The sequence below is a fragment of the Ursus maritimus genome, unplaced genomic scaffold (assembly GCF_017311325.1).
Source record: "Ursus maritimus isolate PB19 unplaced genomic scaffold, ASM1731132v1 scaffold_24, whole genome shotgun sequence".
Taxonomy (NCBI): domain Eukaryota; kingdom Metazoa; phylum Chordata; class Mammalia; order Carnivora; family Ursidae; genus Ursus; species Ursus maritimus.
Window position 1 is genome coordinate 43,074,843 of NW_024424897.1, and position 25,925 is coordinate 43,100,767.

The following is a 25,925-nucleotide window of genomic DNA, read 5'->3' on the forward strand; positions in this document are numbered from 1 at the left end:
TGGGGAACTGAGGGGTGGGAAAGAAGAAAGTTTTTCCCCTCCCTTATAAAGCATTTCCTGGTCATCTATCTCTCAAGGAATCACAGGGAGGACAACTTTCATCCCTGCACGTTAAGGTAAGGAAACCAAGGTTCAGAGAATGAAAGGGGGTTCCTCAAGTTCACACAGCAGGTTAGTAGCAGAGCCAAGGCCCGGACTCATGGTGTGCTCGGTTTAGTGGAATATTGAGGGGCAAAGACATAAATTCTGGGCAGTCAGGGATTACTTTGATAATTCAGTGATTAATCCATGCAAAGTCTTTGATCAGCCCTGGCCCAGGAAGTACAATGTAAGTGTTTGTTGCTATCACCTTTATTACCATTCCTCCACCCACCATGGACAACTACCACCTCCTCCCACCAGGTCCCATCATTTCAGGGGAGAGAAGAACCCTGGGAGTATGAACTATGCCAGAACGTCCTTCCTAGGCTGCAGTGAGAAGCTGGTGGGTAGCTTTAGAGGACTAACCAGCTGGTTTACTGACCCTAGGGGCCTAGGGTGGTTTTTCTGGACCATCACAGACCCAAGGCCCAGCAGATCAGACCTTGACTAAAAATTGGGTGTTTTGTCTCTTTCTTTCGGGAAAGGGAAAATGAACAGGAATCTTCTTCCTTTTTTGCAGGTGCCTGGCAGACTGGGTAAGTCTGGCACACTGCCTCCAGGGCTCTCTGGCCTGCCCAGGGGTCTGTCTAGCTCTCTGTCAGGCAGCCTGCAGACCCTCTCAAGTGAGGTCCTGGCGAAGACAGGGTGCCCAGAATCAGTTTCCATGTACTCCTCCCATCCCCGAGCTGAAAGCAAGATTTCCCATCTGTCTGGTTGGAGGCGCACCAAAGTCATCACTGGAACCCAGTGAGTGACAGCTTCAGCCGACAGCCCTGGGATCAGGGAGTTCAGCATCGCTGCGGGCCAGCAGCATCTTATTTCTCAGACTCCCAGCTTCTGTCCCCTGCCAGACCACGGGAGGAGAGATTGGACAGGTGTGCACCGAGGGGCTGCTTTTTCCCAGAGGAGTGCTACAATTTGCTTCCCTCCTCTAAAAACAAATGTAATTGCAAATTTGGGATGGGCCCAGGAGAAGGACTCTGAGAACTGAGACCAAAGTTCCCTTCGTGGGCTGAACCATTTCCTGGTTTCTATTCCATTTCCATGTTGGAGTCTGATTGGGTAAAAAAGAGTACAACATTAAATGCTGGCTGCTTGGTGAGGGAGCCCTGCACATTGGGGAGTTTTTAGTTTGGATTTCATGTGAACAGTTAGGAATTAATTAGAGCAGCAATCCTCTTGCCCCAAATCTGATTCTAGCATCCTGTTGTTTTTTCTTTTTTTTTCTTTCTTTTTTTTTTTTTTTTAGATTTTTTATTTATTTACTTGACAGAGAAAGAGACAGCCAGCGAGAGAGGGAACACAAGCAGGGGGAGTGGGACAGGAAGAAGCAGGCTCCCAGTGGAGAAGCCTGATGTGGGGCTCAATCTCAGGACTCTGGGATCATGCCCTGAGCCGAAGGCAGACGCTCAACGACTGAGCCACCCAGGCGCCCCTGTTTTTTCTGAGTCTGTTCAGAGAGCGTGACCCCTCTCGTCATGACATCCCAACCAGCCCAGACAGCTTTTTTTTCCCAGCTGGTGGACCTGGGCTGGCTGAAGTGTCTATACTCCCTCATTCCAGGGTCTTTGTGACCAGGAACATACTCAGTCATCCATTCATTCATGTATTCATTCATTCACTGAAACCACTATTTCAAGGAGCTAGGGTTACCTTGGTGAACAAGAGAGGTGTGGTTTGAATCCTCTTGGGGGGCTCAGTCCAGCAGGAGAGATAGGCTTTGAGGGGTTTACAAAAGCACTGAGTAATCTGAAATGCAGCCCCCCCTGGCCTGGTGGTTAGGGAAAGCTTCCTAGCAGAGGTGATATTCAAGCTAAGATTGGAGGCAAGACGAAGAGATGTCCTGGCATTTTAGCTGGAAATATCATTCTGTGCAAAAGCTCTGAAAACACTTGAGAAGCAAGGAGACTGTGCCAGATGAGGCTGAAAGGAAGTAAGGAGCCAGGCCACAGGGCCTCGTCTGCCACCAAAAGGATGTGAGTCTTTATTCCAACAGCAGTGGGTAGTGTTCTAGTTGCTGTGGGATGCTGGGAAAGTGTTTCCCCCAACTGGACCGTCGCGTGATGACGTCAGCCTCATGGGCCTGGGACTGCTCAAACCAACAGACTCAGGTCAGATGTGACCACTGTGTGGCTTTCTTTGGCCACCACAGCCAAAGTTTCATTCTTTTCCACTCACCCTTCATTAGAATACATGTCACATGTGTTGGTTTCCTGTGTCAGCTCCTGGTACCAGACTATGTTCCTGAGACTGAGCTGACCAACCCAGGACTGAGTGCAGGGAACTTGGGGAGGAGGAAGCTAGGAGTCACAAGGTTTCATGACTAGAACCTGAAAGTGCCTTGTGTAAAAGATGGGTGTCCTGAGACAGTTCAGGGAGAGAAAGCCAGCTAGGTTGAATCATCCACACAGGAAGGGTGGCTGGGTGGTCCCTTGGGGGAAGGGGGTGACTGGTCTTCTGTGATTCTTCTCAGACACTGTCTGCTGTTTCTAAGTGTCTGCATTAGGCCACCACCCTGGCTGCTGCCTCTCCCTTCCAAGGGTCATGACCACCCAACGCAAGCTGCATACGGGTGTGTAGCCAGCTTCTGGGTAGAGGCATCCCTCGTGAAGGTGGCCTAGGCCAGACCACTTCCTCTCTCCACCTCTAAGATGATGAAGACGAAATTTAGGGAGGACATCAAAGGCAGAATACCAGGGAAAAGAACAGGGCGTGCAAGCTTGCCAAAGAACATCCTCGTTTCCACCTAACCAAGTAGTGTTCTCAGCACTGTTGACACTCAGGGACAGCTCTGCACTTTGCAGGACACTTTCACATCTCTGGCTCTAAAATACTCCTACAAAAACAAATAAGTAAATAAAATGCTTCGTCACATTTGCAAACACTTCCTGTGGGTCAGTACCAACTACCCCTTCCGTGACTGAGAACCACTGTTCCCATGTTTACGGGCGCAGAATACACACAGCTGTGCTTTAGGTCCTGAAGCTGGCAAGCTGGGAAACTGGAAAAATCCCCCCATTTGAGAATTTCTTGGAGAAGCTTTTGTCCAGTGGGATGGTTATTCTTCCCAGGCTACTCATGGGGGCTCCTGATGTCTCTTGACCCCACATGGAGTTCCTCCTGCCTTCCCTAGCCTGGTTACTCACAATGGTCGCCTGCAGCTCTGTGCAGAATCTGGTGGGTGAAGCTGAGATTTTGGTACAGGCATTTCCAGGCCTCTTGGCTGGACCGTGGCCAAGGTTGGCAGGACCAAGCGGTCCTGTTGGCTGAGTTGCTGCTCTGTTGGGCCACCAGATGGCACTCGGGAGCCCCCCCACCAGTCCGCAACCCCCCCCCCCCAACCCAGCACGCAGTCCTCCGCAGGACTGCTGGTGGCAGGAGTGACTGCAGAGGGAACTTGCTTTTAAAAAGCCTGGTCCTTAAAGAGAAAGGACCGCCCACTGCACACTTGCACGGTTCACCCCAAAACAAGACTCCACTGATGACAAGTACCACTGACTAGGCTCTGATGCTCCTTTGTCCTTGCCTTCCTGAATGTTGAGCCACCAGCTCCTGGAGCCAGTCTCCTTCACAGCCTATCCTCAGCCCCTGCAGCCATTCCTGGGCCTGACAGGGACCGGGCCAACTCTGGCTGGTGGCGTCACAGCTCCTGGCAGAGCAGCACAGGCCTGGGTGCGTCTGCAGAAGCCTGGCTGAAGGAACAAGCCGCACAGCCAGCCTCAGGGGAACGGCGGCCACAGGAGGGCTGAGGGCCAGCCTGTGAGCTCCGACCCCAGGCGTACAGGCCTCTGCTGCACTTGAACCTGAGAAGCCTGGAACTGCTGAACTTTGTCTCTGGGTTTTTGGGACTTAGAGAATCCTTCCGTCTCTTCTGCTGGCCTGTTTCCAAATGCTGACGGGGATGCAGTGGTGAGTAAATTAGGAAGGGGGCTCCACCCCCTACTGTTGAGCCTTCTGATCCACTCTCTAGGAAACCTCTCACATTGACCCCTGGGGGTACAATCTGAGCCAGGTTGTATGAGGGCCACTTGAGGGGCTTGGCACGAGAGCCTCCTGAAATTGCACCTTCCCTAGTAGAATCCGAGGCAGCTACTCTGCCCAGGAAGCTGGACTCACTGCGGCCGCTGGCCGGGGGAGCTGGGCTTCACCAGAGCCTCTGGGAACTGTGTGGGGATGTGTGGGGGTCTTCGTGGCTGCAGAGACTCAGATGGCACTGGGCCTCTCCCGGCCACGGTGCTGAGGGAGACAACAAGGGCGCGAATGCAGTTCTCTGGTTTACATCTTGTCAGGGCCGCAGATATTTATGACTCAAGCTGACACACAAAACTTTGGTAGAGAAATAAATAATTGGGGAAGGCTTTGAGTTAATCTGTGCTGTCTGTAGATCTCACTGTCTCTGGGAAAGTAGGGAGGCTGGGAAGAGACAGGTAGGGAGAGGACAAAGGCTAGAACTGTCAGGCCAAGCCTGCTCCCTGAGAGGTGACCCTGGAGAGGCCTAGGGAATTTCCTGCTTCCCAGGCCCAAGGGGAGAGGGCGAGCCTCAGAACTGTAAATGCTACTTTACCACTTTACCGTACCAAGGTAAAGGAAATGAAGCAAGAAGCCAGAAACAGGCTCCGCAAGGTCTGCTAGGAAGCAGAATTTATGGTCTTTGAAGGCAGATAGGAAGCCTGGAAGTCCTCTGCCTGATCCGTGTGGGTACCCATCTATAGATTTGAAAACTGAGCCGGGAAAGGCTAGGGACTGGCCCAAGGCATAGAAGCGGTGGGGTTCAGTGGGAGTTCAGGAAACAGTCACTAGATTGATTGCATCCAGCTTGTGTCCAGAGTCATCTGCCCTTTGTGGTAGATGCAGCTTTGAGAACCAGTTCTCCTTTTGCTTAATCATTGGTGGGCTTCGGGTGGGGGGGGGGTGTTCTGGAATTACACTGCCTTGCATTCCTACCACGGCTCCAATGTCTTTCTCCCTGAGTTTAACTTCATTCTGTTCATTCATTTGTTCATTCATTGCAGTCCAATACAGAGACTGTGCACATCTCAGGTTCATTTCCAAGCGTCAGCAGCTGCTAGCTGTCCGATGCTTAGCCTGTCTGCTTCTGGGCAATGGAGAGAGGAGCAGTGCCTATCTCGTTAGCTTACTACGAGGATTAAGGGAGATAATCCACATGAAGCCCATAGAGCGGTGTCCCACACCTAACAAGCACCCGGCAAATGTCAGCTGTCATCATCTTACGTATTCAACCTGTATTGTTGGATGCTGGGCTTTGGGCAGAGAGTCTGGTCTGGGGCCACAATGTGATTGTGGCTGCTTCGGAGTCCGCCTGAGCCTCAGTCATCCACTGGGCTGAGGGCTGTGGATACCTTAGCGAAACAAGATGCAGTCCCAGCTTTTAAAGAGCAGATCTGGCAGGAACGGTACAAAGTTTTGGGTTTTTGGCTATCATAGTCTGGTTTTTGGTTTTTAATTTGAATGCGGAGGCCCTCCACCCCCACCTGTCCTCCAGCCTCTGCACACTGGTGCTCCCTGCCAGCCCCAGCATGGGGAGAGGTGAATGGCCACCCTTTTCACCCGCAGTGACCTCCGTCAGGGACTCCCCAGCCTTCCTCTTGTGCACAGTGGAGCTGGGTTGCTAACAGTGAGGAGGGAAGAAAAGTGGCAGTACCGAGTTTTGATTACTGTAAGCACAGTTACTCTCTTTCTGTCTGGCTGAGTGGCTGGTAGAAGCAAGAGTCCGTTGCTAGGAAGGCAATGAGTAGCACACCTGGGAATTAAGGGCAAGACCACTGACCTTCAGAATGGGATATATCTCCTTCCCACCCAGCCTCTCATCATCGGCCCAGTGCTACAGGCAAGGCAACCGACACTTCAATCCCCCTTAAACGGGTGGGTGGTGAAGCGGGAGCAGATGGTCAGTAAGGCTGGTAGAGAGCTGAGAGCAGCCTATGTGCATAGGCCAGAGGGGGGGCTGCGAAGGTGGAGAGTGTTCACCCACAAGCCTGCAGAGAATGGTTAGTGTGGGCCTGGAGGATGAAGCGTGTTGGGTGCTGATTCAGTGCCTTGGGGTTCGAAGGCAGATCTGCACTTAGCTGAATCAGGGCCGTCTGTCCACAGGAAAGCCCCTCCCTTGCTCTGACAGATTGGGGTTGCTGGCAGAGCACTTAACCTTTGGCAAAATGCAGATGACAGTGATTCCTTAACTCCTTCCTTCCTCGAATGTGGTATTGGGTCTCCCCAAACTCCTCCCCACCCTCGGTGCCAGGAATCTAGAGGCTTCTGTTCCAGTCTCAAATCCCCCTGGTGCTCAAAGGCCCACACATTTGTCTTCAAGCCAAGATTAGAGTCAGGCTGTGTGGTGTTACCATCTACTGGAAGCCACCAGAAATGGCATCAAGGACATCTTGAAGTAACTGCCCTTTCCTGGGACGCGTGTGCGGGAGACTGTGTGGACATGGAGGATGGCTGGGAGAGTTACTCAGTGCCTCCGTTTTCTCATCTAGAAAACTCAGGGAGCTGAGATGGTAGTGAGGTTCGCAGTGAGATGATCCCGTAAGCAAAGCACTGGGGTCCAAGCCAGGTGCACCGCAGACATTCTCCGTTAATTACTACAAGTGTTCCTCTTTACTGCCTCCAAGACTCCTCTCTTCCTGTACCCTATATTGTGTTCTGGAGTGGGAGGTCCAGGACAGGATTGGACAGAATGTAGGAAAAAAAGCAAACTGTGGCAATGCTAAGGAGAGCAACTGTAACATTTTAGCTTGAAAATGCTGAAAATAGCATGTTCAAGCCTTTGTAGATAAAAATGTAAAATGTATGCAAATGTATGTGTCTCACGCAGAAACATACATCTCTGGCCTCCTGACAGTCAGTGCCCGGATGTGGCCATCAGGAAAATCCCTGCAGCATACCGAGAGGGCCCAGGCTGCCTTGGTGGTGGTTGGTATTGGGGAGGGGGCAGTGCTGCTGCCTCCCTGGGCTGCGCTCCTGTTTCCACCTTTCTTCTGGGTTCCGTGCCTTCTGAGAGTTCCACGTGGGAAGAAGAGAGGCTCTGGGCCCCTCTCTGCTCCTCCACCCTCACCATCCTCCCTCTGGTTCCTCTGAGAGCCCATTTGCTTCCTCTCCCATCCTGGCTCTATTTCTGGAGCATCTCATTGGAGATGCACACCCCCCTCTCTGCCAAGCTCCAGGTGCCTGCTTGGTCCTCCCAGTCTTGTGTGCAAGTCAGGGATGGTGGGAGGGTGACAGCTGAGCAGGGAGGGGCCACAAGAGACAGAGCCAGAGTCTGAGCCGGGAGAGTTGGGATGGGGGAGAGCTGAGTGGATGCGGGGAGGGGCCAGTGTTACCTCACAGTTGAGAAACACCCACCGTAGCCACCTGTGAAAGCTTTCCGCACCCGTCCTCTGCACCCAGGGGCTCACCTGACCGGCTATGAGCTGGAGGCCTGCACCCAAGCAGCTGCAGGGGCTGGGTGCAGGCTTCCTGTCAGCATTATGGGTGAGGGGCTGCTCTTCTCCTCACGAACTGGATCTGTGGTTGTTTGGAAGGATGAGGAGCCCTGCCCCCATGTGGGTGGGTCCCATGAAGGCTTCTGCTTCCCTTCTCCAGGGTTCAGGAGAGGAGCTTCATCGCCCCCTGCCCTTGCCCACCCTAGCCCAACTCCCTCCCTCCCAGGCCCTTCAGAGGAGGCCTACAGGACCAAATCTGTGGCAAAGTTGCCTTGGGTCCCATAAAACCAGCAACCAGAAGACAAGCATAAAGCAACCCCCCCGCCCCCAAACGACCTCTTCACTGCTTTTGGGAGGTCTTACCAGGAACTTTCATCTTGACCCCAGACTTCCCTCAACTTGTATGCGATTACACATGCAAGGTATGCCTCCTGGACTATGACTGTGGATCCCCAAAGAAGTCTCCTGGGGAACCCAGTGAAGACCCTGGGGTCTCTCCCTGTCTCCATTTTGTCCTCCACTGCCCCTCCTTGACCCCCAGCCCCCTGCCTTTCTCCAGCCGCAGCCCTCTGGTGTGTTGGGCAGAACTGCCCGGCTTTTAGGTCAAGGGTGTTTAAACAGATGAGGTTAAGGTTTGGAAGGAAAGAGTGCCCCGGCGGCCAAGGCTTTCCTCGGGCCGGCAGGACCTTAACCCCGTCAGCGCCGCCCTCCAGGCTTGCCGAGGGGAGGGGCCTGACGGCAGCACCGGCCCCAGAAACTGCGCTTAGAGATCCTGGGGTGGCAGGTGATGTCACCCCTGCGGGGCCCATAGGTCTCCCCGCGGCACTTAGTCTGCGGGTTGCCAGAATTCGGCTGAGCCCAGCGAGGGGAGGAAGAGGAGCCTGGGCCTGCGCCGCAGCCCGGAGACCCCCACCCCGCGGGACCACTCCTCTGTCACAGGCTGGAGCCCCTCTCGCCTGGGCGTCCGAGAAGACTGGGGCTGCTCCCCACACCCCCCGACCGGGTCTGGAGGCGTGCTGCGGCGGGGGAGGGGGCGCGGGAGCCTCGCGCCGATTGGTCGCGGCCCCCGCCCCCCCGCCCCTGGCCGCCGCGCAGCCCCGGGGAAGTTGCTAGTCTGCGGGCGGGCTGCGGGGCCGCCGCTCCGGGATCCGCAGCGGGGCTCGTCCGGGCCGCAGTGGCCGGAAGGGCTCCCGGGGGCGCTCGCCTGCCCTCGCCCGCCCTCCCCTCCTCTCCCGGCAGCTCCGGCTCGCTCCTCCCTGCTACCTGTTTCCCTGCCTCCCCCCGCCTCCGCCCGGCGCCCGGCAACTTCGGCCTCCCGGGCTGGCCGCCCCTCCCGGCTCCCCGCCGGCCCGCCCGCCCGCCGCCCGCGCCCTCCCTCCTTTGTTGTGCGATGAGGGTCGGGTTTCCGATCTGACGGAGCCGCCGCCGCCGCGCCGAGCCGCGGGCATGGAGCCGCTCAGCCACCGGGGCCTGCCGCGTCTCTCCTGGATCGACACCCTCTACAGCAGTACGTGTGCGCTCGGGCCGGGGATGGCCGGGCGGGAAGGGGCCTTGGCTCCCCGACGGCCCCGGGGCCCGACCTGCCGGGCTTTTCTGGGGAGCCCCGCCGGCCAGGTGCCAGGGCGCCGGGAGGTAGGGGGAGAGACGTGGGGGCCGCCCCGAGATCGGCCGCAGATGGGGTCCCCAGGGCGGACTTCGAGCGGGTGGGGGGCCAGTGGCCCGACAGGACCAGGAGAGCTGTGTCACCCCTTTCCCACCTGTTGTGTAACTGAGCACTCCCCAGCCCTCAGCAAGGAGAGCCCTTGTAGGGTGCTCCCTCCGCTTCTGTACACGCCTAAGCAGAAAGGCCATTTTGGCAAAGTCCTTGGCGCCTGAGTTTGTCACCTCAGGGACATCCTGGGGCCGTTGTGTGTTTTGGGGGTGGAGGTGGGGTCGAGTGGAAGGGACTGTAGGTGCAGGTCTCCGTGGGGTACATTTGGATTGAAGGAGCCGGAACCCTCCGGCTCAGCAGTCTTTCCTGCCAGCCTGGTCACCACCCCCACCCTCACCGCCCCCCAAAAAAGAAAGAAAAAAGAAAAACACCAAAACCTCGGCTTCTCCACCCCCTCGCTCCCAAATCTGCCTCAATCATGTGATTGCTCTTGCACTGCCTCTGGGGATGTGTAACTGATCACTCGTACATTCTGGGGGCTCCTGCGGAGCCGTGAGCGCCCCCACCTTACACCCTGCCTTGCTGAGGTGACTAAAGCCCTGCACTTCTCTCCACCTCTCCCTTGAAACACCTTCCCCAAAGCTTTCAGGGAGTTAGGAAGAGTGTCCTGCTGGCCCCTGAAGAAGCTAGTAAGTGGATTTTGCCCTCTCTGAGCACTTCCGTGGAACCCTCCCTCTCTCTTGTTGTGTCTCCTAGCTCAGAGTCCTGAGGCAGGGGAGGCAGGTGGTGCCATGGGACAAGGACATTTTTAAGGGTTAACCTGGCTCAAATTTCTTGGTGACAGTTGTATGGGGGAAGAGATGAGTGGACAAGGATGGTGCCTTGAACCCCAAGGCATTGTACTCAGCATCGGGCCTCGGACCTCTGTATCACCTTGGGTCCCCATCATTCCCCGTGTCTTCTCCTCCCTTTTCTCCCTCCTTCTTCCCCCTCCATCCTTTTTTCCTTACCTCCCCCCTGCCCAGGAGCTCTCCTTGTGATGGTTCATTCCACTTTGGTTTTTCAACATCAAAGGGGCAAAGCCAGATCCCCTGGGTGTCAGTCTTGCACCGAGCCCAGCCACTCCATCTGCTCCTTCCCCCCCGCAGAGGCCAGCATCCTTGGGTGAAGGTCAGGGCCCGTGGCTGTGTGGCGTGTGTGTGCACGTGTGTCTGCGTGAATGGGCGCATACATCTGTTCAGAGCCCTGCTGCGGATCAGCTCCTGACCTGAAGGAAGGATTAGTGACCTCTTAGCTGCGCTCTTGCAAATAACAGTAAAAACAATGCCTCATATTCACATGCTACTTATGTTCCTGAATATTTCTGGCCCTTTATGAAACCCAGTAATGATTTCCGTATTTCTCAAAGTATAGAATCCTATGGAAATCTGTGTCTGGTTTTCTCTCTATTGCCCTGACGAAGACTCCTCAACCTAATTATTTCCAAGTTTTCCTGTCTCTCCCTCCCCCCTCCTCTTGGAGCAGGGAAGCAAAATTGTCTGAGGTTCTCCTTGAAGATTTCTGACCAGAGGAGGGTGGGACCTGAAAAGGGAATTCAACTGAGGTCTTCTTTGGGGGTGCCTGCTAACCAGCCCTGACTGAGGCAGGCTGGCATCTGAGCTGTCTGCCGTGCTGCTTGCTGCCCTGGCCCCTGGGCTCCTGGGGCAGCCTGGATGGGGGTGGGGGGGAGGCGCTGACTTGGCAGCAATGTGAGGAGTCCCTGCCTCCCTCCTCAAAATGGCTTATTTGAGAGCCATAGAATGAGGCTTCCTGGGGAGGTGCTGTGCAGTCATGTTTGGGCTGTTAGCCATGAAGTTTCCTCTTGACAAGAGCCTAAATTAAAACAAATACCCGGGCTGTCATTTGCCTGGCAGCATGGTTTTGTGGCTCCCAGTGGAAGTTCCTCTGCCTCTCAGAAAGCTGTTGGCTTACAAGGCTCACAATCCTGGGGTGGCAAGTTCCCGCAAAAGCTAAAGGGCATGTCCCCAGGACACAGGGTGTCCCATGGATGTCTTAGAGACTTGAATGACCCCCGCGATAGAGGTCCTTCCTAAATGCTGCTCCTGGTAACAGTGATAATAGCATATCCTGAGGAGCTCATATATGCCAGGCACTATGCTGGGCTCTCTCTAGCCGTCCTCTCCAGATTACACAACGGTGCAAGATTCCTAGTCTTATGTCCATTTTGCACGAAGAGAGGTGTGGTAAGCTCAGATCATGATCCAAAGTCACGTAACTGGTAAGTGACAGAGCTAGAATTCAGATCATACTCTGCGTTGGGAAGGAAGACTCTGAGTGCCACCTAGATATGTCTGAGCTTACTCAAGGCCTTGGGATGTCATGGAATGGGGGGCATCTGTCTCTTTGGTCCTGTTTTCACAGGATTCTTCCTGAAATGGTCCAGCAGGATAAGTAGGCCTCAAAGATTCTGAGCCCAACCTGTCCATGTGTCTCTAGCAGGAACTGGGGGCTGGTCCTGGAGCCACGGTGGGGGTGGTTGAGGTACCGAACTCCCTGAGGTTGGTGATTCTCTACTCCTAAGGTGCCAGACTGCCAACCAGCCCCTCTTCTGACTGACTTCTTGCCTTTGGAGTCATCAGCTCCTTCTTCCGGGCTTCACCATCAATGCCGGGAGGAATGTGCGCAGTTTCATTGCAGGTTGATGGTCATTTGATAAGAGGTAGACAGCAGAGCCCCTTTCTCCTCTATGGTAGAAGTGCTGAAGGGCTGCTGTGGTGGCGATTTGTCCTACTCAAGGAGATGGGTTGACTCCCAGCTACCAGTGTGTTGTGGGGCTGATCGGAGCAGGGTCTTTGCTCCTGATGAGCTGGGGTGGTAGGTGAGGCTTCCAGCCACCCCTCTTCTTGTCTCTGTACCACTCATTTTCCTACGTTAATGTAATAACATCAGCTTTGCCCCTCAGGGCCTTGCCTCAACTCTCTCCCCAGAGCTGGCGTGATTCTTTCTGTAGGGCTGAGTTCTTCCTTTTATCTTCTCTGTGTCTTTCTCTCATCACCTTCTCCATTGAGCACTTAGCACTCTCTCTTGGTTTTCTTCTATACCATGGGATTAGGTTGGATTAAATTAAGTTCTGTGGAATAACAAAATGGGGGTGCTCTGAGCCTGCCCCTCTGAGTGGATTCCACCCTCCACACAGAGCTGAACTGAGACATGGATGTGCCCCGGACAGGCAATAATTTGGCACTTCTTCAAATGGAAAGTCTTTCTTCTTTTACCCCAGGCAATACTTCCAGGTGATATTTCAGTCACTCGTGATATTTCCATGTCCCTTGTAGACTCAGTGCCCTATCCAAGAGCCCAGAAAGCATTTGGGACTGTGGGGATACAAACCCATCTCCAGATCATCATGAACCAGCCTCAGTTTCCCATCTGTATTAGCCCCACCAAGGACCAGGCTACTGGCCTGACAGGCTGCGGGTCTGATCAGAGCAGCTGTCTCACCCAGGCCGCATCAGAGCACCCCAGATGTGCTAGTGAACACCTGCAGATGGACGCTTTTCCTCTGAAAAGCCCCAGCATTTATTCCTTCTTGTTAACACTAGTCCATTATTGTCATGGCCACTGGAGTCTCAGAGGTGGGGCTGGCAGAATGAAGTCATCTACCCAGAGAAAAATTTTTCTTATTGTGATTGTTGCTGTTGTTCTTTGGAAAACAGAAGAAATGACGGGAACATTTGTGAAGAATTAGCTAAGTGGGTAGAAGACAGGGGAATAGTGAGAAAACCCATTCTGCCTCACTCTTGCAGGCGGGACGGAAGAATTGGGCTGTTGTCTGAGGTGTGGTCTGGTTCCTGGGTACCCTGTGCATACTCCTGTAATGCGAGGCCGTGATGTCTCTTGGAGCTGCCATGTGGATTCATTACTGTTTATAAAGTGCTTTGAAGGTGAGGAGCGCTGTGGGACTGTGGCTCAGCTGTCCAGCTTGTGATGGTCCTCATCACGATCAGGGGTCCGTGAAAGGCTTGCTGATGAGTGGAAAGGGGCTGCGAAGGGTGTGAGGGGGCTGGCAGGTGCAGAGTCCTGGACCCGGTTCTTAGGTGGTGCCTAGGCCAGCTCCTCACGCATAATAAGCCTTCAGTGATTTTTGGTAGCATGAGTATGAGAGGGAGAAGAAAACCCCTGGGTTCTTGACTCCTTTAACTCCTTACTCCACCAGAAATGCCAGAAACCTATTCATTGGCCCATTCACAAGTTTCCAGCCGTGTGGATTTGGTAATTGTAGTAGTTTGTAGTGGAGTCGGAGACCCCCCAAGGGAGTCCCACGCGTTGCTAGGGCTTGTGATTGTGCAATTGGAAGACTTCACTGCCAGGGTTGGTGCGGCAGCTGTTTGGCTCAGCTTGGGCCCTTTGGGGGCAAACTGGGAACAAGGCAGCTTCACGGTCGGCTTCACGGTTGGCTTCACGGTCAACTCCACATCCATCCTTGTTTGCCTCTGCCAGACCCCTGGCTGTGGTAGGTTGAGGCAGGCTGTGGGGCTGCAGTACCCGTCACTTGCTACCTACAGGGTCTTAGCACTTTCCACTGAGTACCAGTAGGAAGAGGCGTGCAGCTTACCTGTCTTCAGAGCAGGATAGGAAAGACTGATTTTGATGTGTGACCTTGGTCTGCCTTCGTTTGCATTTCTTTGGGCAAGATAGGGTCAGCTGGAGCCATGGGTGCTCCTGACTGGCAGTGGGAGTGTTCTGAAGCTTGGGGAGAAGCTTCCCCACCCTGTAAATGGGAAAAAAGAAATCAGGGCAGTAGGCACTATAGAAACACCCCCATATGGGGATTGGGAACAGATGCCCAATCTAGCCCCCTGCCTAAGGCATTTGGCAAAGACCCCTTCAAGGTGGGGCCAACTGGTACCCTGACTGACTGGATGAAGAATAGGTGTTCTGTGTCCCCAGAGTCGGACCTTATTTCGGCTTCTCACACAGTTTTCTGTCCTATGCTTTTTTCCTGTCTTCTCTCCTGCCCTTCCTTCCCTACCACACACCAGAATGAAAAATGAATGTGGGTTTACTAGCCATATAGAAACTAATGGTCAGTGTGGTCTTTAGGAGATGGGGCAGATGGGGTGGGCTCTGCGGTGACCTCATTGGTCAGGTACCCTTTCTCTCCACCCTCACTTCTGATGCCTACATGTCACTCTAGACCACAGGTAGACATGGAAGATGTGGTCAGGCACTTTGCCTCAGATGAGGAAGATCTCCAGAACGGGTTGGGTGGCTAGAAGGCCTTGGGTGGACCAGTGCTGATAGAGGTCAGAGCCCTTGTCACTCCGGGCTACAAGGCCATTGGCCTCTCTGGTGTGTTGGAGCTGGTGCTGCCTGCAAAAGTCCCATGTTGACTAGGGATCTGTGGGTTTACTCAGGGCTGTTGGGAAAGGATGTGGCCATAATTACCTTCATGGGACTGCAGGGTTGATCCCATTAGAGTGCTGGGCTAACCCCTTCCTCCTGGGCATTGCCTCCTGGCCAGCAGCAAGGGTTTAATGGATCAAGATTATGGAGACCAATGGTGTTGTGTAATTAAGCCCAGTTATTTCCCTACCTGGGAGACATTTATTCTCCACAGCAACAATTGATTTCCTTACTTGTGGTCACCCTGTTCAGCTGCAAGTTACCCTGGGCCCAAAGAGCCTAGGGGCCATTTTCGTGATTGAGTTTCTTCCTTGAAGGTGAAATTTTAGAAGAACAAACCCTTTCTGAGAGTTTTGGGGTCAGAGTGGCCGTGTGTTCCCTGTGATGGCACACCTTGGAGTTGTACACTGTGGACCTCTTTGGGAAATGTGTCTGGGTTCCACAAAGATACATAGAAACTTCACTCTTGGGTCTCTCACCGGGCCCAATGAAAAAGCTCGGGGCACCTGGGTGGCTCAGTCGGTTAAGTATCTGCCTTCTCTTGGGTCATGATCCCAGCGTCCTGGGATTGAAACCTGTGTCGGGCTTCCTGCTCAGCAGAGAGTCTGCTTCTCCTTCTCTCTCTGCCTCTGCACCCCCTGCTCATGCTCTCTCTCTCTAATAAATAAATAAAATCTTAAAAAAAAAAAAAAGAAAAAGAAAGAAAGAAGAAAAGAGAAGAGAAAAGAAAAGAAAAGAAAAAAGAAAGGAAAAGAAAAGAAAGCCCATCCGTCCTGCTGGGTTTGTAGAAATTAGGTTTTCCATCTGGTCTGGGAAGAACAGACGTATCACATAGCCAGCGCTACTATGGCCCAGATGCCATGCTGTGCTGCATACTTCCCTTACGTTACCCTAATATGAGAGAAAGAGGCCCTGAGAGGTGAGGTTATTGCCAAAGTTCTCCGGTTTGAACTGGATCAGATTTCAGATTGCCCTGACCCTCTGTGCAGCCTTCCCAGGGCAATAATGATTATAGCCAATACTGTGGGGTAGCTACAAGGTGTCAGCACTGTCCTGGGCATTAACTCTGTGTTATCACCAATCCTCATCAGGCCCTCCTTTATGAGGCAGGAGTTGTTATCTCTATTTTATAGAAAGGAAACAGGCTCAGGGAAGTTGAGTAGTTCTAGGTTCTAGAGGACAAGCCAGGCTTTGAGCACAAGGTCGGCTGGATTCTAAACCGTGCTTTCTTCCACAGTCCTTGCCTTTCACAGCAGTGCCAGTGAAGGCCCCTTGGCAGCTGGTAGTTCATGGAAGTGGTTTGATCTGTTCACCTCGCTAGCTAAAAGGACAACCGTAAGAACTGTCTTAGCTCCCCCACGGTGTTCAGGTAGCGCTCAGCCTCCAGGTGGCCTGTAGGTGCCCACCAACTGGACTGCCTCTTCCGAAGGAACGATCCCAAGGAGATCCCCCTATGGGCACTTAGAGCCCGTATCCCAGCGTTACCTTCCCTGGGATTATTGGCAAGAAACAGTGATGGTTAACAACAACGACAACAACAAAAAGAGTTTTAAGGGAAAGGGAAAAAATAGACTTTGGGGGTAGAGATGAGGGATAGCTAGTGCCCAGTTTCTAGAGCAGAGCAAGGGCAGAGGCAAGGAGATGGGGACCGGAGGAGGAGGGGACTTGGCAGAGCCCAGGCGTGCTGGCCTCACTCTTCGGCCTCTTAAAATTCACCTCCACAGTTTCCAAAGGAGAATAGAGGGCCCTCAGCCCTAAATCAGGCCACTGCACACCAAGGTCCTTTGCCGAGGCCCAGGGCCAGTTGGGCTGCAGATCCAGCTTCTGCGTTTGAACTCACCCACGCGCAGCATGCTAATGATGGGGTAGTTCCGTGCAGACCCTCCAGCGCCTCTCCCCATACCCCCAGGGCCCCAGAGCCCAGAGCCCCCTGCCAAGGGGTCAGTCTGCTGTGGCTCTTACACCCCAGCAGACCCCTCTTTCAAGATTGTTGCAGAAAGGGTTTGTGTGTGGTAAGTGTTCTGGATGTGATGAAACGGGAGGATTGTCTGCCCTGAGCTGAGAACCAAACCCAAAGGCGTAAGTGGGGATGAGGGAGGGGGCGCCCCACAGCTCCATTCTCTTCCTTTCCCTTCCCGGCCGCAAATTTCACTGGCAGCTTACTTCCTTCACTGGGTCTGCAGGCATTTTTAGGAATCCCTGTTTGGTTGGGTTGCAGGGAACCCCTGACCCACCCCTCCCGGGCTCCTCTGTAGAGGGTCAAATAAAGAGTTCCAGTTGCCCCAAGGCCTTAGTTGCTACTGCCCTCCCTGTGGTTCCAGGATGCAGCCAGACCCGAGGCTCAGCCTTGACCAGGTCCAGCCTCTGGGTACCCACCTCCCCCCACCCCGCCTCCTCACGCCCTCCTTTCTCCTGTTCTTCTTGTTCTTCCTGCCCTTTCCCCCAGCCTTTCAAGGGAAGAGACACCACTCAGGGAAGACTACTGAAATGGGGCTGCCCAAGCCCAAGAATTGAGAGGGCTGGGAGAGCACATCCTGGTGATGGGGATCCTGCGCCTCCAAAAAGGACATGGCTTCCCTCGAGTGCTTCTCCACAGTTCTTTCTGTGCAGGTTGAAACAATGCCTCAGTGCAAGCCATCCAAGCCCCTGCTCAGGCAGGGCTGGGGAGCGCCCGTTTCATCACCGGCTGCAGTAGCCACTGTTGTCAGCTCTGTGTCCTGAGAGAGGAGCCAGAGAGCTAAGGTGGAGACCTCCAGGGTGTAGCATGAAGGGCACTCTGCTCATGGGTGGCCTGGCCAAAGGAGTCAGCTCCTCACCGTTGCAATTCACTTAGCAGCGGCTGGGGACACCTGCCAAAGGGAGACTGGGCTAGATGAATGACCTACTAACTCTTGCAGTCTAAACATAATACATATATTTTATGTTATAAGCCGGTACATACACAAAGCAAAGCAAAAATTTCATTGGACAGTACTTACCCTTTCTATAACGTTTGCAATGCCCTTATATTTTGATATCCTTCTATTCCATGCCATTCCATTGCATTCAAAGCAAACCCAGAAAGTGCTGGTCATGACCTACTACATTGATTTCATGACCTACAGTGTGAAAACAGTGGGCAAGATGAGCTCAAAAGGGCTTTTATGAACTGTAAGGAATAATAGTTTACCAAACTGTGGTGATTTATGTACCTTTGTTGTGATTTTTGCCAGATTCCCACAATTCTGTTCTTACGGACTTAATGTTTTTCTTCAGTTTGATTCATTGTTTAAAATATATCTTACTTAGAAAGGGAACTAGTGGAAAATTTGTGCCACTTGCAATAAACCAAAAGTTACCTTACAAATAAATGCACTAAAAACTAAACAATGTTATTAATTCTGATTATACACTCTTGCCCTTGGAAGAATCTAGGTCTGAGCCTCCTGTGTCCTTGTTTAAAGAAAAAGGAACAGAAGATAGATGTTAAAGACATACTAGCATCAAACAGAGTCTTTCTTCTTCAGTAACAGGGAGATTGAAAGGAATCAAGAAGGGAATAATTTTCTCAACATGTGCTTGAGTGTGCTTTAATGCAGTGTGGCTAGCGAGCAGGTGCTAATCAAAGGGCCCTTCTGTGCTGGCATTCTCTACTCCTACCTACCCAGAGTCCCGGGTCCCCTCTTTCCTGTGGTGGGAGAAGAGAGGAGAAAAGATGGTTTTCTCCTAGGAGCAAATATACTAGAACAGAGTCTCAAACTCTGTCGTGCATTTGAGTCACCTGGGGATCTTGTTAAGACACAGGTTCTCATTCCGTAGGTCTGAGGCCTGGGTTTCTGCATTCTAGCAAGCTCCCCGGGAATGCCAGTGCTGCTGAAGGTCTAGGGACCACAGTTTGGGGAGGAGGGCTCCAGGGTCCTTTATCCCCATCCCCAGGAGACTGACTGCAGACCGTGAGCCAAGCCAGACCCTTCTGTAACTGGATTCTAGCCAGATGAAAAGCAACCCATGCATGACCTATATCTCTTTTGAGCCCACTTCTCAATAAAAACAAAAAGAACAAAGCAATTGATTGGACATCTAATGGCTACCAGACTTGAGCTAGTGTTCTCGCATTCATGGTCTCATTTAATCCTCACAGTGAAACCTGTGAAAGGTTGTTACCCTTGTGCGAAGAACGAGAAGAGAGAGCCGCCATTGTGGTTGGCCTCTGCTGGGGATTTCTTGCATGGGGGGGTGCCCACCAGGCCTCCTATGTTCACCTCCTCCCTGAGTGGCAGAAGCTCAAGCATCTGCCTTCTGAGTGCCTCTGTCTAGACAAAACCGGTGTCCTCCCCACCCCCTTTCCCCCTGAAGGGCCGACTTTAGTGTTAATGGAGCACAATGCCTTGGCTGTTAATTTTCTAGTGCATCACTGAGAGGGTTAATGGGGGACCAGCTGGCGTGCCACTCAGCCGTGTGGAAGCACCATTTCCCCTTGATTTAGGTGGGCAAACATTTCGCAGACCCCCTGGCAGCTCCTGACTAACTTTTCCCCTTGTGGGCCTGGATGGTGCCTACCTGGGTGTGCCCGGGGCGCTGTGGGCCATCTTTGGGTGTAGAACCTTAGAGACCAGAAGCAGGAGAAGGTTCTGTCTCCTGCTCCCTGGAGTGGAAGGATGGGACACAAATTTGATGTCTGAAATGCTGGTTCTGGCCTGGGCACCCTGTCCTGGCTGATCACGGCCATCACAGCCAGGCCGTTGCAGCGGACACCTGAGCCCCAGCAAGCCCCTTCTCTGATGCCTCCTGAGACGCCACCCCCTTTCCATGTGGCCGCAGTGATGAGAAACCCACTTCCATCTGCCACTCCTTTGCCCAGAAACCTTCCATGGGGCATTTTACTTCCACATGAGATCCAAACTGCCCTCAAGCTCCCCCGTGCTGGGGGATCCTTGCACTATCCCGTCAGGTTTCCCAGCATCCCGCAGGCGACCTCTGTGCTCTGCTGAACTCCCAGCCAACCTCAAGCCTCGGCTGGGCTCCCACCAGCTCCAGGAAGCCCCCTGATGCCTGATGATAGCGCTCGCCTCCGCGAGGGCCCCGGCTCAGAACCCTGCCCGCTCTGGGCCCCATCACGGGGATGCCTTCTTACCTATTGTTTTGTGGTGTTTACCTATATAGTGTTTCCAGGCTGTTGTCATTTCTTCTCTACCAGACTCCGAACTCCTAGCGGCATGGAGACGGATAACAAAGGCTGCCATTTATAGAGTGCCAGACACTGTCCTTAAGCACTTTACAAACAATGTTCCATTTAATCTTCAACCTCCTGTGGAGGTCCCAACTATTTTTATCCAGTTTTATAGATGAGGAAACTTTCTTTTTTTTCTTTCTTTCTTTTTTTCTTTTCTTTTTTTTTTTTTTTTTAAGATTCTGGAGACATTAAACAGCTTTCCTATAAAGGGCTGAGCTGGGCTCTAAACCCAGATGTGTGTGGATGCCGCAGCTGCGGTCTTCACCAGACGGGCCCAAGTGCCACGGCCTCTGAATGAGAACTGTGTGTCTGAGGTCTGAGAAGCTCCTCTGCAGGCCCCGTCCAGTCTGGGGACCGGCTCTTAACCACTGCCTGCTTCTCCCTTTCCCGCACACCCAGCTGTGCCCTTGCACATGTGGGAGCTTGGAAATGCTTTGTGATTGGTGAAGAGGTAGGAAGAAACAGAGTGTTCTGAGGGGGCCCAGGTCCATCGTACAAGGGCCACCTAAGAGAATCATGGTGCAGGGGAGATGCAAGGAGGCCGTAGGGTGGGCGTGAGGAGGGCAGAAGGGCAATCAGAAAAGGATATTGGAGACCAAGCCAGTAGCTCGACCCCACCCGTAACTCAGGGCCTCACTCAACTCAGGGGATATTAATAAGCAGGGGCATCTTGTGAGATAAAGATTCTTTTTTCCCCCCCAAAGATTTTATTTATTTAGTTGTCAGAGAGAAGGAGAGAGAGAGAGGGAAAGAGAGAGCACAAGCAGGGGGAGAGGCAGGCAGAGGGAGAAGCAGTCTCCCCACCGAGCAAGGAGCCGGACGCAGGACTCAGGACTCGATCCGAGGACCCCGGGATCATGACCAGAGCTAAAGGCAGACACTTAACCGACCCACCCAGGCATCCCATACAGGAGGCCCTACAGATTCTGATCCAGCAAGTCTAGGGCAAGGCCTCCTGTTTGGCTTTTTTTTTTTTTTAAGATATTATTATTTGAGAGAGAGCGAGAGCGAGCACTCACAAGCAGGGGGAGGAGCCGAGGGAGAGGGAGAGGGAGAAGCAGACTCCCCAAGGAGAAGGGAGCCCGATGCAGGACTCGATCCCAGGACCCTGAGATTATGACCTGAACTGAAGGCAGACACTTAACCTACTGAGCCACCCGACACCCCCCCATTTGGCATTTCTAGCAAGCTCTCAGGTGATGCCCATTCTGGGTAGGAAGGACCGAGACCCCTCCCAGCCCTTCTGGAGGGTCTGATTCAGTCACTTGCCAGTCTAGCGTCTTCCCACCTCCCTCCTTTGTCCAGGATGAAATCTAAACTCCTTAGCATGGCACGGGAGCCTTTTCAGACACTGTCTCCAGCCCACCTCCAGCCCCACCTCCTGGTGCTCCCTACCGCGCCCCCGAGCCTCCAGCCGAACTGAATGCTCCATAGTTCCTCAGACACACCATGCCCGGTCATAGTTTGGTATTTTCTGCACGGGCGGTTCCTTTCCCTAGTGGAGCACTCATTGGCCTTTCTTAACTAGAGGAGGAGGCTGGATGTCACTTCCTTGGGAAGTCATTGCCTGGGGAGCGGGCTCTAGACCCAGGCTTCTAGCCCTGGAGAGGAGTCTCCAAGAGGTTTCTAGAACCCTTCCCTGTCCCTGCTCCCAGCAAAGGTCAGCCGTGGTCCCTGGCCTTGGAATCAGGTGACTTAATTGTCTTGCTTCGGGCATTCATTGTTTCTTGCCACCTTTGAGTAAAAATAGAGCTGAGAATGACTGAAGTGAAACCTGCCGTGGAGTCCAGGAGGGCAGGGATGGGGCCCCTCCCTGGGAAGGCGTGGGAGCAGTCTTTGGAGCCCCAGGAGCCATCCCTGCGAGCTCTGGGGAGGGGGCCTCGTGACCTGGGCCAGGGCTGCCCGGGCGTTGTGGTCATGCCCTGGACCCTGAGAGGCCAGCCTGGCCCTCCTGTCAGTATTTTTAGGGCTGCTGCCGCTTTAAAAGTTTCTCTCTGGGCTGTGGAAATATTTCAGGACTTCCGGAGGGGTTTCCTTCTGTGTGGTGCTTCTGGCGTTTTCCCCTGGGCATTTTGCCTCCAGGTTCCAGCCCCAGGCAGGGACAGCTTCCGGAAGGGCTGGGGGGTGCCGCCCTGGCTGCCTTGCAGCCGTCCTTGGGACATTCTACCCCTGGTCGCCCACCCTTCCTGTCCTGACCCCTAGAGGCTAAGCTGATGAGAAGCTTTGGTGGATTTGACACAGAAATATTGGGACTGTTTGTAGAGACTTGACACGAAAAAATAATGATGAGATTCATGGGAAAATGCCAGTGTTAATAGCTATCACTCTCCTAGCACTTGCTGTATGTCCTAACATTGTTCTAAACACTTTATGGATATAAATTCTCTTCTTCTTGACAACAGTCCTGTGAAGAAGACACTTATCTCCACTTTACAAATGAGAACACAGATGCATAAATTAGGCAAGTAACTTGCTCAGAGACACACAGGTAGTGAATGATGAGCTGGGATATGAACCCACGCTGTGGGACCCCTGTGTTCTTGCTCTTTAACAGGACACGAGGCTACATCTTGCCTACCAACTGCCGCAGTTAAAGATGTCAAGTTTCTTTAAGGTCAAGGACATGGAACCCTCCAGGGATGGTTTCACAGAGCAGGTGATGACACAGCCTGCTCCCAGAGGGAGGTGTGACTTCATGGTTTCCCTTGAGACCGCTGGATGGAGAGAGGGTTCAGACAGGCATGAGGAGCTCACACTAGGGTCTATACCCATCTGCCCACCACCCCCCTGAATGTTGTGGAGACACTGGCCACGTGCCAGCCTGTCACCAGGTATAAGAGACACTGATGAATCTATCGTGTATTTGCTGAGAGGTTGTAGAAAGTGAGCGTCCTTAATCGGCCCGGGATCCTGGCCTGTCTGAGGTCCATGTCTGTAAATCCTAATTCCAGGTCCTTTTCAGATTTATTAATTCACAAATAATTGTGTCACAATATGATGTCTTCCTTCTCCTTGCAAATCATGATTCTCCAGGATAGAATTTTTTTCCTGTTATAAAAGGAATGCATGCAGTTATTGAAGATGAGAAAAATGCCTAAAAATAGAGGGGAGAAAAATCCAGGTTCCACTGTCCTACCCCCTGAGAAGAGCTTTGTCACCTCGGGTCTGGGCACCCAGCCCATCCGTGTGCTTCTGACAGAGGTGAGGCTGGAGGCCAGGGCTTGACAGAAACCCCTCACAGCCCCATGTCCCCGCACCAATCTTGGATGCTTGTGCCAAGGACGGAGGATCTGGAAACCAACAGGTGGCAGCTCCCCTTCTCCAGCTGGCTCTTTCAGACAAGGCGAGGATCAGAGGTCCGCAGCTTCCCTCTCCAGGCCGTCACATGCCCACCTGTCCTCACCCCAGCCCATCCTGGGGGCACAGCGTGGAGGTGCCTGCTGCTATCCCAGCTTGTCTGCCCTGGGCCCTATCCCAGCTTGTGACTAGAGACCAGTTTCCAGAGCTCTCACGTAGGGAGCATTAGTGGCTCTGTTTGGCCGGAAGCCCAGATCCAAGTCTCCCCCACCTCTTTTTCTACCACATGCCTCCCCCAGGCCCAGTTTCTCAGTGTTGTGGTCTTTCCTCATTTTCCAAAGGTTAACTCCAGTTAATTCAAAGAGAAATCTGAGACCAAGAGCTTTGTCTGCTCTCTCTGTTACTAGCTCCTTCCAGTTCTCTGCCATCTTCTTCTTTTTCTCTGTCTCTGCCCCCCAGGTCCCCAAGAAACTGTTCAGTAAGTGCTTGGTGGCAGGTTCTGAGAGACCCTGGCTCAGCCATCTAGAGACCAGGGTCCCCAACCAGTGCCACATCCATCAGGGTCCAGCAGGAAACAGATGGTGCACTCAGGCTGGGGAGTTTGGGGAGAGCTTAAATGGGACTATGACCAAAATGTGAGCAGGGTGAGGGGAGGGTCTGGTTCCCACATCTGGAGGCACAGAGGCCACGTGTGAAACTTGGCAGGAGCTGCAACCTTCAGGGGAAGCACACAGCCCGGGTGGCCCACAGGGAGGGGCCGGGGACGAGGGGGAGAAATACCCCCCTTATACCCTCCCCTCCTCTGATTTCTCTGGGGCAGAAACCAGAGTGGAGAAGCAGGGAGAATGGACCTGGAGGGACACACTCCAAGACACTAGCCTGTGTCCAGGTAAAATCATTCCGTCTGAATCTTTCCTCATCTGCGGAGTGAGGGTTATAAGACCTGCCACGTGTGTGTTGTGAGGTCGCTGGAAAAACCAGCTAAGTAAATGAATGGTGACGACGTGTTCATCGTACTGTTTTATACAGTACGGGCATGAGGGGTGAGGGGTGATTGTTGTCACTGATATACACTCACTGGGTCCCCCCCAAGGAATGGGGCTTCCACATTCTCCCTTCTGCTGGGGATCCTCTGATCTCCGAAGGATATGTGGGTAAAGGAAACCACAGTTGCAGAATTGATCTGGATGTGATTCCTGGAGCTTAAAGTGCTCAGCTTGCCCTGGGCAAGTTGTTAATGAGCCCCTCTGCAGTGAACGTACCTCGCTGGGCCAGTTTGGGGGTCAGAGGAGCATGGATGCTGTCGTTACTATTAGCCAGCCTTGAGGGGGTGGGTAGGTAGGTTAGAAGACAGGCGACCTTGACCCAGTAGAAAAGACTTAACTTCCAGATGGATACGGCTTTCTGAAAGGCCCCAGATGGGTGCCGAGGGTCGTAGCCTTTGTAGTGTCCATGGGCTGGGCGTCTGCAGGGTTCTCTAGCAGGCAGTGAGGCCTGGCTGCCACCTGCCCACTTCTGTCCGCCAGAGTACTTTGTCTGAGTGCCAGAGCACTCCCTTGAGGCTGAAAGGGTCAAGTACAACAACTCCATCAAGTGACAGTGTCTCCACGGGATAAGTGTCCCACCCTGGGAGACTTCCACATAACAGAAGATTTGTTGAATGAATGAATGAATGAATGAACACGTGAATGAGTGATTGTTAGTCTGCACTGCAGGTGCTCCTTAGAACCCGAGAGCCTTAGATGTGAACGTGGGTTCTGTGAAATAGTTACATCGTTAACCCTTGGTTTCCTCATCTGTGAATTCGCAGTATGATTCATACGTACGGTGCTGACGTTTGATGAAATTCAGTTACGTAATGCATAGAGGTACCAGGCCGTAGGTGCCCCCGTTGAGTGTCACTTTCTGCCCGGTAACAATGCGGTGAGACCACAGGCACTGTGGACACAGGCCCTCAGGGCTCTGTTCCTGGCGGTGTTTGTGCCCACCTCCCTGTCTCCAGGCAAGGCCTGCTGTGGGTCCCTCTCCTCTCAGTCCTAAGGCACCTATTCTCTCCGGACAGCACCCCCTCCCTGGGGTGCCATCACTCACAGGGGCCTGCAGTTCACAGGTAACATCCCTCCTGCTTCAGCTGAATCCAAGCCCTACAGAGGTCCCCAGGCTCCAAGGTGTGGGTCCCCAGTCTCTCTCCTTAGCATCACTGACCCAGGCCCAAGGCCATGGAAGCAACTCCTAATATTGGCAGTAACCATCGCTGACTTATGGTGGGTCCTTACTGTGCACAGGCACTGATCCGTTCATTCTCTTGGACTCACCAGAGTCCCCATGGCTAGCATAGCATTTCAGAGTAACTGATTTCCCTGGTAGTCCTATGTACTTGATGCATTTCAAAAGAGTCTTCAGAAAAGAGTCCATGCACTTCACCAGACGGCCCTGGGTCTGTGGCACAAAGGAGTGAAGGGTCCCTGCTCATTCCCTGCAAGTTCCAGGTTCCCTGGACTCTCAACAGAATTCAGCCCTCTCTGGGTAGCTCTGGGTGGTGGCTGTGACAATGGCCTTCACTGAACTGGGAGGCAGGAGACCTGGGCTCTTCCCCGAGCATGGCTGCTCCCTGGCTGTGTGACCTTAGGCGGGTTCTCAGTGCCCTCAAGTATAAAATGTAATGGTTGGACTCTCCCTACATGATTTTTATTTCTATTTTCTATATGAACTGTATAGCATGTGTACTGAAGAGTATATAAAATGTCTGGGTTTGGCTTAATAGGGACTTACAAGA

The 25,925-nt window shown here is 53.2% G+C and overlaps 1 protein-coding gene across 4 annotated transcripts in view; it reads left to right on the forward strand.

The window, feature by feature from the left end:
* Positions 1 to 25,925, forward strand: part of ABR (ABR activator of RhoGEF and GTPase) — a 174,920-nt gene that overhangs the window by 32,993 nt on the left and 116,002 nt on the right. Inside the window, exon 1 of one of the 4 annotated variants that reach the window (XM_040641108.1) lies at positions 3,613 to 4,050. The exons of 2 other annotated variants lie outside the window; for them this stretch is intronic. Coding sequence is in view for 1 of the 2 variants with exons in the window: in XM_040641106.1 (XP_040497040.1) it covers positions 9,030 to 9,090 (61 nt within the window). In the remaining variant the exon portion in view is untranslated. Of the gene's footprint in view, positions 1 to 3,612; positions 4,051 to 9,014; positions 9,091 to 25,925 lie in introns of those variants that run through there. One more of the 4 variants, XM_040641106.1, reaches the window with a different exon arrangement.